Here is a 13,994-nt window from a genome sequence, read left to right on the forward strand (position 1 = left end):
TATTATGCAATATAATTATAGAATTATCTCATTTATTATCAACTTTACGACATAAATGGATAAATGTACATAAACAAAAATAGAAAGGAATAAATTTTATATGATTTTGATTTCTTTGATTTTTTGTGTTAGAATCGACATTTAAGGACTCAGGCTAACGAGGCTAACTACGACAAGCCTAACGAGACACAAGCAATTAACGAACCCTAGAAGCTAACGTGATCAGCAGCTAGCCATAAACAAAAGCGAACCTAAAACCTTAACTAATGATTTTAACAAAAAAATGAAAATTGTATAAAATATAATTCTCTCCATTTTTTTTTATGTAAAATTATGTCGTAAAAGTAATAGTGTACGAGATTCAGTTCAATAATAATTATTTCCCCCTAATAACTATTTTCTCCCTAAATTCGGAAAATATCGGCGTGCGAAGAAAAACTGTTCAAAGGAAATTGTAGGAGATCGCATTTGGAACAATTTCAGTTGCTACCATGTTTGTCGAAAAGTTGAAAATGGCAAAAGTATTAATCAACATCGGTTCTCCTTTAAAATCAAGATTGCGCCTAACAGAACGCCGGAATCCAGTCGCGATTTTAAATTTACACTACTATTGACCCCGTAAAGGTAAGAATAATAAAATTTTGCGTAGCTCGTCATGCATCAAATGCTATCCCGACTGGATGATTAGTATTAATCACTACAAATAGGATATAGTAATTGAGTCAATACTCGCAATCTTAAGTTTGAATTTTATTAGTTGTTATATAATCATGGGGCAACCGGTTTCGAGTCTTATAATATATAACTCGTCATCAGGCCCAGTACAAAAGTCTTCACAATACAAACTACAAGCTAAAATCACAAAACGAGAGACATGTACATATACATATATAAAACATAAAAAACAACTTTGTCTTGGTTTTAATCACATACACTAAAGCCAAACAACTGTATAGTATTGAACTCAATAGTCTATAGTCTATAGCATGTAAAAATGAGACATTTTGTCATTGGGAGCGACCAATCTGATGAGAATTGATTTCTCATGATTGATATTCTCATCAGATTGGTCGCTCCCAATGACAAAATGTCTCATTTTTACATGCTGTAGACTAGTATAGACTATTAAGTTCAATACTATAGTTGTTTGGCTTTAGTGTATGTGATTAAAACCAAGACAAAGTTGTTTTTTATGTTTTATATATTTATATGTACATGTCTCTCGTTTTGTGATTTTAGCTTGTAGTTTGTATTGTGAAGACTTTTTGTACTGGGCCTGATGATGAGTCAAATATTGTAAGACTCGAAACCGGTTGCCCCATGATTATATAACAACTAATAAAATACAAACTTAAGATTGCGAGTATTGACTCAATTACTATATCCTATTTGTATAATGAACTCGCATTATCAACCCTTTCATCATTATTAATCACTAATTTTCTTGTAGATTCTCCAATATATGGGAGTAGGAGATCTCTTTGAACCCACCTCAGACCTATCATTCCTATCTGAAAGCAAAGTGACTCTCGGAGGATCGTTACACAAAGCTAAAATTGAGGTTAATGAAGACGGAACTAAGGCAGCAGCTGCAACTACGTTCTTCAGTTTTAGATCGAGCAGACCAGCCGAACCGGCGCAATTTGTTTGCAACCATCCGTTTATTTATGTTATTTATGAAAAGATGGAAAGAGCCGTTCTTTTTAGTGGGATTTTTAGAAGGCCTTATTAGGAAAAATGTAGTCTAATACAATGGAATGTTAGCAACCTTTTCAAAACTACACAATGAATCCAATGTTATAACAATTTGTATAAATTTGGTAGATAGAGGAAATGTTAGAACTACTACCGACTGAGTATTTTCGTACATATCTTTTTGGTGCATAGCAAATTATTTGTTTTATTATCTAAATTTAATTATTTAGTATTTAATTATGACGTGATATATACCACCTGTTTAGCTTTAAAATGAGCAAATATTACTTTTACCATCTCACATAAGTATTTCAAATATTCCTACATAGTTTTTACTAATTTTAAACAATAATTATAAATGGTTCTAATAATGCTAGTCTAGAGAACTGGAACTATATAAATAAATTACTATGTATATGCCTAGTTCGCACTATGCTAGTAGTTTAGTCGAATAGCGGAGTAACTAAAAGGCACACTAGGTAAAATACTGCGATACTACCCAAAAATCATTCGCACTTGTTCGAGTACAGTTCACAAGTAAGTTGATTCTATTTAAGAAGAACAGCCTATAGGTGAGCGGTACACCCCTAATTTGAGGCTTAGAAATCGAAAAAGCTACCATGATAGGTGAATGGCAAATTTTAGTCATTATTTATGTTGTCGAGATCGCTGAATCCGAATATGAAATTTATTTTTACTTTAAAAAAATCCTAACTTTTATTATAATAAGACTGAAAAATTGAAACAATTCCCATTGTCTTCAGAAAGGTGAGAAATATATACTATAAAAATTTCAGAACAAAATATTAAGATGGAACAGAGTCGTAGCGAGTTAAACGCAAAAAGACATAATTTTAGGGTAAAATTGCAATTTGGACAATGTTCCCCCACTTAACGACGTTCTACACCTTCGGCAAAGAATTAAGGATTTGCATGAAATTTTAGTATGTTATAGTTTACTTAAAAAAACTAAGACTTGATTTTTTAAAAATTGTTTTACCGTGCCGTTTAATTACTATTAAGAGTCAAAGTTAAGTTTTAACATGGACTCTTATTGGAATTCTTAAAAAGTTAATAACTTTTGACCCAAATTTACGATTTTTAATTATTTGTGCTTAAATTAAAGGTTTTTTTGTAAGGAATAACATATTAGAAAATGACGATTGTTTACCGTACCATTTATTTTTAATTTATTTATTATAAATAATTCCGTAATTTCCGCAATTTATTATAATTTATTTTTATAAAATATTCAATACTGAAACATATGATTTGAGTATTCTGATATAAATGTATTGTTACCAACTTTCGCTTGCATATAAGTTTCCCCCCTTTCCTCTGAGAGGCATACCCCGCAACGAAGGTGTAGAACGTCGTTAAAATTCAAAATAAACTTCATGTTCGTTTTCAGCATCATCAAAAACATAAAGTATAACCAAAATTAGCCGTTCACCACACCGTGGTCAGTATCTCGAGAAATAAGCGTTTTTTGGGGGGAGTGCCACTCGTCTATAAAGTCACATAAATTTTTTCCTATTGCATATTATTTTGACTTGAAATTTTCCAGAACACTTTTTCATGACTTCATGGTTTTAATGGTGTGTTAATTAAAATTATAAACTAAAAAGTTTGTCAACCAACTTTATTAAGCATCTAAACATGAAACTAACGAAATCTGACGACAAAATGTTTAAGAATTAACAACTCAAAATGTTTAAACATCTCGGACAAATCTCATTGTTATCAAAGATTTATCTTATAAACAGTTCAAAGATATGATAAAATTTTCGATAGGAAATATTTACAGCAACCAAAGATACAACTAGTTAAAGTTGACAAATCATCTAAATTTATTTTTCGCATGTTTGCATAAAATTTAATTTTTGAACATGTTCCACCAATTTTAGATAAAAATACACTTCATATTCAGATTCAGGAACCTCGAAAACATAAAGAATGACTAAAATTGCTCATTCACCTTAAAGTTGATTTTCGTGGTCGGTATAACATCATTTTAGGGGTTGCTGCCGCTCGCCAACTAAAACGCAATGAAGCTAATAAACTGATTAAGCTAATCGTAACAGCTATTTTAGAAGAGATGAGTGAGGAAATTTGTGTAATTAATAAAAAGAAGCTATGGATACGAAAATGGATCGATTAGAAGAGATAAACTAGGAGCTACCAATTATTGTCTTCTGAAGGAATTAGCATTGAAAAATTTCAAAGAATACTTCGCTAGTTTTAGAATGTTTAAAACTTGTGTAAATTTTCTGTTAATGAACTCTCAAATACAGCGGAAAGTTACCCTATTAAGAAATGCGATTCCTACAATAACAAAATTACAAGCAGTATTACAACCAAATTGAACTTTTTTTGAAAAGTTCAATTCCCATGTGTCTCAAGCGAAAGATTTATAACCAATGTGTTTTGCTGTACAAAATGAAGCAGAGACTTTAACACTGGCGTAAAAATCCGCGAATAAACTCGTTACACAAAGAGTTACACAACGAACCATGGAACGTGCAATGCTGAACGTGAGCTTTCGAGACCACAGAAAAAACCAACAAATCAGGCAAAGATCAGGAGTTCGAAACGTCATCCAAAGAGCTACGACGCGTAAGTGGAACTGGGCAGGGCACTTAGCTAGAACATAAGCTGGACAATGGACACGGCGAGTCATGGAATGGACGCCCGAAACTATAAAAGAAGAAGAGGACGACCACTGAAATAAAAAGAGTAGCAGAAAACTGGCTATAACCAGCCCAGTGTAGAGAACACTGGAAATAACTGAGGCCTATGCCCATCAGTGGACGCGATTGGCTGATTGATGATGGTGCTGATTACAACCAAAATTATGAAATTTTTGCGGCAACTAATGAACTCGACTGGTTCTGATTTGTTTAGCCGGTGAACCAGTGAGCACGGACTCCTGGTGGGAGGTGCTACTCGTCCAAAAATATAGAATAGAATGGATCGATTAGGTGAAGGTTAAGGATCGACTTAAATTAGGTAACTAAATTAGCCTTATACTAATCTACTCGACTGAAGTTTTGTTGTTCAGAAAAGTTGGTTTACTAAATTACTCGCTACCAACGAACTGTCAACACTGATGGAATGGCCCCGTCCCATTCCAACAGTGAAGCGAGATAGGCGCCAACATACAAGAGAGAGGTTCTAGCACTTCTAGAGAGACATGAGAGAGACACGAGAATTTGTCAGGTAAAATTTGCTACAACTACAACGTACCTGACTAGCACTGTCTGGCGATTATCTTCCCTCCTTTACCTGATTATCTTCTATCTCATCCTGGCGCCATTAAATTTGCTTCATGGCGATTCCATCAGTGTTGACAGTTCGTTGCTCGCTACTCAACTAAAAGGCTCAGTTAGATGACGCTAGTAACTCGTGTGAGTTACTGGGGCGAGTATTGGAGACAAGTGTTCCACAGGGATAGTGACGGCTGCACTCACGCTAAAATCATTTTTTAATGTGTAGACGCGCTATCCGAGACTTCGTAGGACCTCAACTAATTACTAGTAATAACTACTAGGAGTGTGTAACCGGTATGGCTTACAATACCGGGATTCCGAATACCGGAATCACGGACAATTTTTGTCCGATAGTAAAAACCGGTATTTATCTAAAAATACCGGTATTTTGGTATTACATTAGTTGATAAAAATTGAATTTATGCACGATATAAATCTAATTTAAAATAATATTAATTAATTACAATAATTATTTTTGAAGATAAACAAACAATTCCGTTTTATTAAAATCTATATCAGAGGCATATTTATTACTCATACCGAACCAAGTATGGCACTATAATATACAGGGTGATTGATTAGTAGGGTAAAGCTCAATAGCTCCGCTATAGTAATAGATAGCAATAAAAGTTAATAACAAAAATTTTAGCCACCTTTGAGCTTCACATTACAAAATTAGTTAGAATGTTATAGGGTGTTCGATAACACAGTGGCAGACCAAACTTATGTTTGTTAAATGGAACACCCTATATTTTATTTTAAATTCGAAATCCTGTTAACTTCTCCATCACAAAAATATGTATAAATGTTTGTTATGTTATACAGGGTATTTACAAAGTTATAACCAATTTTATATGAAAATCGTAACAAGTTCAACTCCCTGTATAAATAAAAATAAGCAAAACAACAATGGTTTATTAACGCCATATTTTTTAACGTATTGTCAAAATTTTTAAGAATGGTCGATATTGCTAATTTTCTTTATATCAAATACAGGGTGAGTCAAAACGCAAGTACATCATTTTCTCAGTAATTTTAAATGGGACACCCTGTATTTTATATCACTATTGAAAAGTACCATTACCGTACTTTAATTTTTAGATAACATACCCTATGTCTAAATTTATTAGTTTTCGAGATATTTTCATTTTTCAATGGACCAGTAGCGTGGCCACCCAAATCACCAGAATTTAATAAACTGGACTGATTTTTTTTGGAGTTACGTTAATAATGAAGTTTATAAAATACCTCTAACAACAAGGGATGAGATGAAAGATAGAATACAAAGTGTATTTCGATGTGTTAATTTACAAATGCTCCGTAGAGTAAGTAGCTCATTCAATGATCGTTTTTAGGCGTACATAAATGTGTTAGGAGATAATTTTGAACACCTTATGTAATTAAATATTAAAAAGATTTTATTAAAAGTAGCTTCTAATTTATTCAAACATGTTTTTTTGCAAAATGTATTACTGATAAATTGTTTCGTTCTTTATTTGTTACATTGTTACATTTACATACAAAAGTAGTGTTTAATTGTCTTATTATTTTTATTTCTTTATTTGCTACAGTGTTACATTGATTACCGGATTGATAATCGGTAATCTTCAATTGTCAATTCAGTCATGGCTTACTTAAAATTTAGATAAATTTAAACACCTAAAATAATTTGCTCTGAAAAATGAAAATATCTCGAAAACTAATAAATTTGGGCATAGGGAATGTTATATAAAAATTAAAGTACGTTAATGTTACTTTTCAATAATGATATAAAATACAGGGTGTTCCATTTAACATTACTGAGAAAATAATGTATAATTCTTAATCAATAATTCTTAAAAATTTTGACAATAAATAAAAAAATGTGGCATTAATAAACCATTGCTGTTGTGCTTATTTTTATTTATACAGGGAGTTGAACTTGTTACGATTTTCATACAAAATTCTTTATAACTTTGTAAATGCCCTGTATAACATTACAAACCTTTATATTTTTGTGATGGAGAAGTTAACAGGATTTTGAATATAAAATAAAATATAGGGTGTTCCATTTAAAAAAAAACATAAGTTAGGTCTGCCACTGTGTTATCGAACACCCTGTAACATTATAACTAATTTTGTAATGTGAAGCTCAAAGGTGGCTAAAATTTTTGTTATTAACTTTTATTGCTATCTATTACTATAGCGGAGCTATTGAGCTTTACCCTACTAATCAATCACCCTGTAGAGAAGCGGCGGTGTCGGCAATATAAAGCGATTATTTATTTGGCTGTAAAATATTATTTGTCAATACCTGCCACATCAGTACCTTCCGAAAGTGTATTTTCAAAGTCTGGCAGTTAACAAACCTAATATAAGTATTTTTTTAGAAATTAGACTAGACATTAGAATACCGGTTTTATTACCGGTAGCCCGATATTTCAAATATCAAATACCGTTATTCAGATTTTAGTTCGGTATTGTAAGCCCTAGTAACCGGTCTCTACGGTGCTAGTGCATCATACAGTCGAGTATTGCGTGGGAGAAGTATTGGTGTGTAAACCTACTCGTTTCAGTAAATGGGATTACTTTGTATTTACTCGACTGGTATTTGAGTACCCTACTGGAATATAAAACACCAATTTACACGACAATAGTACCTACTAAAATTCAGTAGGTACTCGGTTTTAGTGACTTTATATTAGTTACTAGCGTCGTGTAACTGAGCCTAAAATACTAGAATAGTGCGAACTAAGCATTTGCCACCCAGTGATTAAAATGTAAACATTAATACGTATCTGAGAAGTCCCACTTTAACCGCTATATTATTTTTGACCAACTATATGGGTGATCCGATAAGTACTTAGCCACTCCACTCGATGACGCCACTATCGCAAGAGAATCTTCTATTATTGTATAATATATTCTTGTAAACGGCCTATGTCAAAATTTTAGCCGAATCAGACGAATTCTGTTTTAGCTGAATAAGTTTTGTTTTGACCTCGTGTGGAAGCGAGCGTGTCTGGGTATTATAGAAAAATGGCAAGGGAGTCGATTTTTGTTTTTGGAAGGAAAGTCACTTAGTGAAATCAAAGAGCGCATAACCGTCGACGAAACTTGGATCCACCGGTACTCATTGAAACCAAGAATCAGTCGATACAGTGGAGGTCACCCCGCGATCGTACTCCGAAGAAGGCAAAAACTGTCCTATCAGCCGTAAAGATTATAGCCACCGTTTTCTGAGATTCACAAAGTGTGATTTATATCAGCTTCCTGGAAAAGGCAAAACGTTCACAAGGCTTTACTGTGTTGCATTATTGGGTCGAATCGACGCCAAATTGCAGAAAAAGCAACCCCAATTGGGGAAGAAAAAAGTGTTCTTCAACCATGACAACGCACCGGCTCACACCTCCGCCATCACATTGACAAATTAGTGGATTTGGGCTACGAACTACTATCCCATCCACTGCATTCTCCAGACTTGGCCATGTACAACTTTTTTTTGTTTTCTAACTTGAAAAAGTCACCCGTCGAGCAGAAATTTAAGTTGAATGAGGAGTTCATCGCCGCTACGTAAGCCTACACATAGTTTAAAAAGTTATGCATCACCCCTCGTATTCACGATGTTTACGCTTTTATAAATCCGTATCTTTATCACATATTTAATGGGCCTTTTTTATAAAAAAATATACCATTTTTGGTTTTTTTATTTTATTTGATTACCCATTTAATTGACCTGGTTTTGCCAAGGTGTAAACATTTGAAAAATTTATTCTGGTGAAATTTTTGAAAACGTGATTAAAAATGAATCGAACTTTAATTTCTGAGTTGGACCGTACAAGAGTTATCGATTTAGTTGAAGAAAGCCATTCACAGCGGTTCGTGGCGGAAAGAGTGGGTATTTCTCAGAGTGATGTCTCACGGATATGGAATACCTAGGTTCCTGGAGACAATCTCGATACGGAATAGAGCTCGGCCTGAACCCTCAAGTTACCAATGATCGACAGAATAGATATATCAGAATTTCCATCTGTAGAAATTCTTCTATGTCTGTACCAGCCCTCCAAAGAGAATTCAGGCATGCTACAGGAGTCAGAGTATCGTTGGCTACAATAAGAAGAATAATTTTAGACTCAGGTTTGAGGAGTTGTCAACCGATAAGAGTTCCTCAGCTACAATCTAGACATGTTTTGGACCGCCTCCAGTGGGCTCAAGAACACATACAGCTCCCCCAACAGTTTTGGAATTTTGTGCTTTTTTCAAACGGGTCCAGAATTTGTTTAAATAGTGATAACCGACGAATTCGTATGTGGCTAGTTGTGCAGCTCTTGTTGGCTCTCGCCACACACGAATTCGCCGGTTATCACTATTTAAACAGATTCTGGTCCCGTCTGAAAAAAGCACCAAATTCCAAAACTCTTATGGGAGCTGTATGTGTTCTTGAGCCCACTGGAGGCGGTCCAAAACATGTCTAGGTTGTAGCTGAGGAACTCTTATTGGTCGGCGTCTCCTCAAACCTGAGTCTAAAATTCTTCTTCTTATTGTAGACAACGATACTCTGACTCCTGTAGCATGCCTGAATTCTCTTTGGAGGGCTGGCACAGACATAGAAGAATTTCTACCGATGGAAATTCTGATATATCTATTCTGTCGATCATTGGTAACTCGGGGTCAACCAGACCGACTGTATTCCGTATCGAGATTGTCTCCAGGAACCTATTCCATATCCGTGAGACATCACTCTGAGAAACACCCACTCTTTCCTCCACGAACCGCTGTGAATAGCCTTCTTCAACTAAATCGATAATCCTTATACGGTCCAACTCAGAAATTAAAGTACGATTCATTTTTAATCACGTTTTCAAAAATTTCACCAGAATTTTTTCAAATGTTTACACCTTGGCAAAACCAGGTCAATTAAATGGGTAATCAAATAAAATAAAAAACCAAAAAAGGTATATTTTTTATAAAAAAAAGGCTCATTAAATATGTGATAAAGATACGGATTTATAAAAGCGTAAACATCGTGAATACGAGGGGTGATTCATAACTTTTGAAACTATGTGTATTTCGTAGACCTCGAGATAACGTATTTTTCAGACGAGTTAAAGAAAGTGAAGCATCACTGGGTCAAGTGTATCAAGCTAAAACGAGACTGTTCAAAAGGAGGAGGAGAGAATGTTCAAAAATAAATCACCACTTTTCCAAAATTTTCGTTTTTCTTTTGGAGGCCAAGTACTTATCGGACCGCCCTAGTATATAAAAATATTGTTTTTTGTGCACTTGCAAGAACAATACTCTTTATAAAATTAGCTCAGACTTCAGTGACTGTTTTATTGTATGTATTAAAGTGATAGATTAAACATTTATTAAGATTAAGTTTTAAGGTAATTTATTAATCCTCGTCTATACCCCTGTCCCTGTACGAGAAGATGAAAGTAATCTGGAATATGTTTTACTAAGAAAATGAGCTGGAAATACAGCGTGTAACGAAAATACAGGTCATAAATTAAATCACATATTCTGAGACCAAAAATAGTTCGAATGAACCTAATATACCTTATAGTCCGTTCTTTAACGGTAAAATATTGCAAAACCTCTAGATTTTAAAGAACCGCTTGGATTGACATGAAATTTGGCATACACATAGCTAACAAGTCAAAGAAAAAAAGTGATATTGTGCCGATATGTGCTTTTGCCCTGGGGGTGGTTTTCACCCCCTTTTGGGGGTGAGAAAATATTCGTCCAAAGAAAGTCAGGAAATGGATAAACTGGCTAATTTTAAGTAACTTTTGTTCTATAGAGTTTTTTCACTAAGTCAATACTTTTCGAGTTATTTGCCAATGAATATGTTCATTTTTTCAACAAAATAACTACGCTTTTAGACGGTTTTTCACAAATAACGCAAATAGTAAGAATTTTGTCGAAAAAATATTCTTAGCAAAAAATAGCCTGTAAAAAATTTAAGAAAAATGGTGTATATATCATGTCTCTACACCTAGTAGAAGCAGAGTTATTGCTAATGAAAAATAGGTTCATATTCGTCAAATTCCAAATGGAATACTTTAACGTGAAATAACCAAAAATGAAGCACATTTCGGGGAAAACTCATAACAACTTATTTAAAGTGTTTAAAAAAAGCTTCATTTTTGTTTTATAAAAAAAATTTCTAGCATCAAAATTAAACAAGTTACGCTCAAAATAAAGTTAGTCCCTTTTGGTTTTGGTAAAAAAAATCGAGAAAATTACCCCCTGATTAGTATCTTAAATGAACTTAATCGTTACGACTTCACAAGTTTCTTGACTCGTGTATATATTGTTTACATGATCTGTAAGTTTCATCGGTTGAAAGTCCTTATTATTAAAAGGGCTGTAGATAAAAGAGGTTGAACGAGTCACTGATCACGAATGTATGCAAATTTAGAAACACCAAATCTTAATCAATTTTTGTCTAACAGAAAAACAAAAAATACATGATATTCAGAAAAGAAAATCTGACTTTTTTTGTTTTTCGAGATTTTTGGTATCTCTAACAGTTTTTAAGTTATTTTGAAAAAAAGCATATTTTTCAAAATTTAAATTTTTTAAAATTTTATTTTGAAACCAAATTTTTTCAAAAATAAGCACTTTGAATCGATGAAACTTACAGATCATATAAACACAACATAAGTAAAATAATTTGTGGAGCGGCAACGATTAATTTCATTTAAATATAGTAATGAAACACAGACTTACTCACAATCATTTAATTATACTTTGACGACCGGTTTCGATCTCTACAATATACAGATCATCTTCAGGTCGGCGTTACAAGTAGTTAAATGCTACAATAAGAGAAAACTTGTGTTAGACCAGTGTCTGATTGAAGAGATGTTAATAGAAAGCCAAATTTAAAAATTTTTTTATAAAATTTTTTGAAATAAAGGTTTGCAACTGTTGACATTTCAGAATATTGGTATATACAAAGTCAAACCTATGAGTAAAAATGCTCATAGGCATGTATGTGCAAATGGGTGCATACAGTTTGAATTTGTTGAGATTAAAATTTTTAACCATTAAAAAACAAAATAAACATAAACTGACTTAAATATGCTTCCAAATTCAAAGTAGTAATAATAAAAGAGATAGTAGTATTGTTCTAATCTACTTACATGCCGTTACAAGGATTGCGTTGCAACTTAGTTGTTGTCATATTAGTACGTCCAAATTATGCTAATTGGTTTGTTGGGATAGTGATAGGGTAAACAGACATGTTACGTAGGTTAAAACACAGTAAGATTTCAAATTTGGAATTGATCCTGAAGGAAGATGCGTATGTGAAACGGGTGATGTTTTGTTCGAATGGAGAAAGACAATGCTCCAGGAGTTGCGTATTAATTGTAGCAAAGTATGAAATGTTATTCTAGGATCTTGTACAAATGTGATGGTCTAGGCTCGTAGATGTTATACGATGCGGGCAGAGGTCAAAGTATAGGACATGACAAATAGGAAATTGTTGTCATAAATTAATACAATTTAAGATATGTTGTTCTCAGTAAATTAACTGAGGGATGTCATAAGTATAATAATATCATAATATTATGAAGTAGTAAGTGCCATACACTATGAAACTATGGAGTGTATAGAAATAAAGGGAAACTAGTTAGTTAAATGAAAAAATTATTATCAAAACATCGGTTAAGAAACTGTAAATTGAAAAATTTCAAAAAGGTAAGAAATTGATAAAATTAAAGAATATTTTGTTTGAGCTATTGTATAATGGGATATGTACAAAGAAAAAGAAAGAAACGAAATCTTAATGGAAGGGTGTAGGCACTTACTTGAGAATAGTTTTTAACTAAATAAATAAATTAACACATAACACATAGGGTTTAAAAGCACAAAGACATAACAATTATTGGTAAAAGGTTTTTTAAGGGAGGTAGCACTACATTTCCCCAATTACTATTTAACTTAGTTTTTACTTCCTAAATTGAAGTCTAGTTTTTGTGTTTTCAAGAGGGAATATTGTCAATATTCCCTCTTGAAAACACAAAAACTAGACTTCAATTTAGGAAGTAAAAACTAGTTAAATAGTAATTGGGGAAATGTAGTGCTACCTCCCTTAAAAAACCTTTTACCAATAATTGTTATGTCTTTGTGCTTTTAAACCCTATGTGTTATGTGTTAATTTATTTATTTAGTTAAAAACTATTCTCAAGTAAGTGCCTACACCCTTCCATTAAGATTTCGTTTCTTTCTTTTTCTTTGTACATATCCCATTATACAATAGCTCAAACAAAATATTCTTTAATTTTATCAATTTCTTACCTTTTTGAAATTTTTCAATTTACAGTTTCTTAACCGATGTTTTGATAATAATTTTTTCATTTAACTAACTAGTTTCCCTTTATTTCTATACACTCCATAGTTTCATAGTGTATGGCACTTACTACTTCATAATATTATGATATTATTATACTTATGACATCCCTCAGTTAATTTACTGAGAACAACATATCTTAAATTGTATTAATTTATGACAACAATTTCCTATTTGTCATGTCCTATACTTTGACCTCTGCCCGCATCGTATAACATCTACGAGCCTAGACCATCACATTTGTACAAGATCCTAGAATAACATTTCATACTTTGCTACAATTAATACGCAACTCCTGGAGCATTGTCTTTCTCCATTCGAACAAAACATCACCCGTTTCACATACGCATCTTCCTTCAGGATCAATTCCAAATTTGAAATCTTACTGTGTTTTAACCTACGTAACATGTCTGTTTACCCTATCACTATCCCAACAAACCAATTAGCATAATTTGGACGTACTAATATGACAACAACTAAGTTGCAACGCAATCCTTGTAACGGCATGTAAGTAGATTAGAACAATACTACTATCTCTTTTATTATTACTACTTTGAATTTGGAAGCATATTTAAGTCAGTTTATGTTTATTTTGTTTTTTAATGGTTAAAAATTTTAATCTCAACAAATTCAAACTGTATGCACCCATTTGCACATACATGCCTATGAGCATTTTTACTCATAGGTTT

The 13,994-nt window shown here is 32.9% G+C and overlaps 1 protein-coding gene across 1 annotated transcript in view; it reads left to right on the forward strand.

Annotated features, from left to right (window-relative positions):
* Nucleotides 1–10,322, forward strand: part of LOC114335594 (serine protease inhibitor 88Ea) — a 164,680-nt gene extending 154,358 nt beyond the window's left edge. The window contains exon 5 of the mRNA XM_028285846.2: nt 1,451–10,322. Within this exon, the coding sequence (XP_028141647.1) occupies nt 1,451–1,732 (282 nt within the window). The 3' untranslated portion in view covers nt 1,733–10,322. The remainder of the gene's footprint in view (nt 1–1,450) is intronic.
* Nucleotides 10,323–13,994: the final 3,672 nt, after the last annotated feature.

The sequence above is a fragment of the Diabrotica virgifera genome, chromosome 2, assembly GCF_917563875.1.
Source record: "Diabrotica virgifera virgifera chromosome 2, PGI_DIABVI_V3a".
In the NCBI taxonomy this organism is placed as follows: domain Eukaryota; kingdom Metazoa; phylum Arthropoda; class Insecta; order Coleoptera; family Chrysomelidae; genus Diabrotica; species Diabrotica virgifera.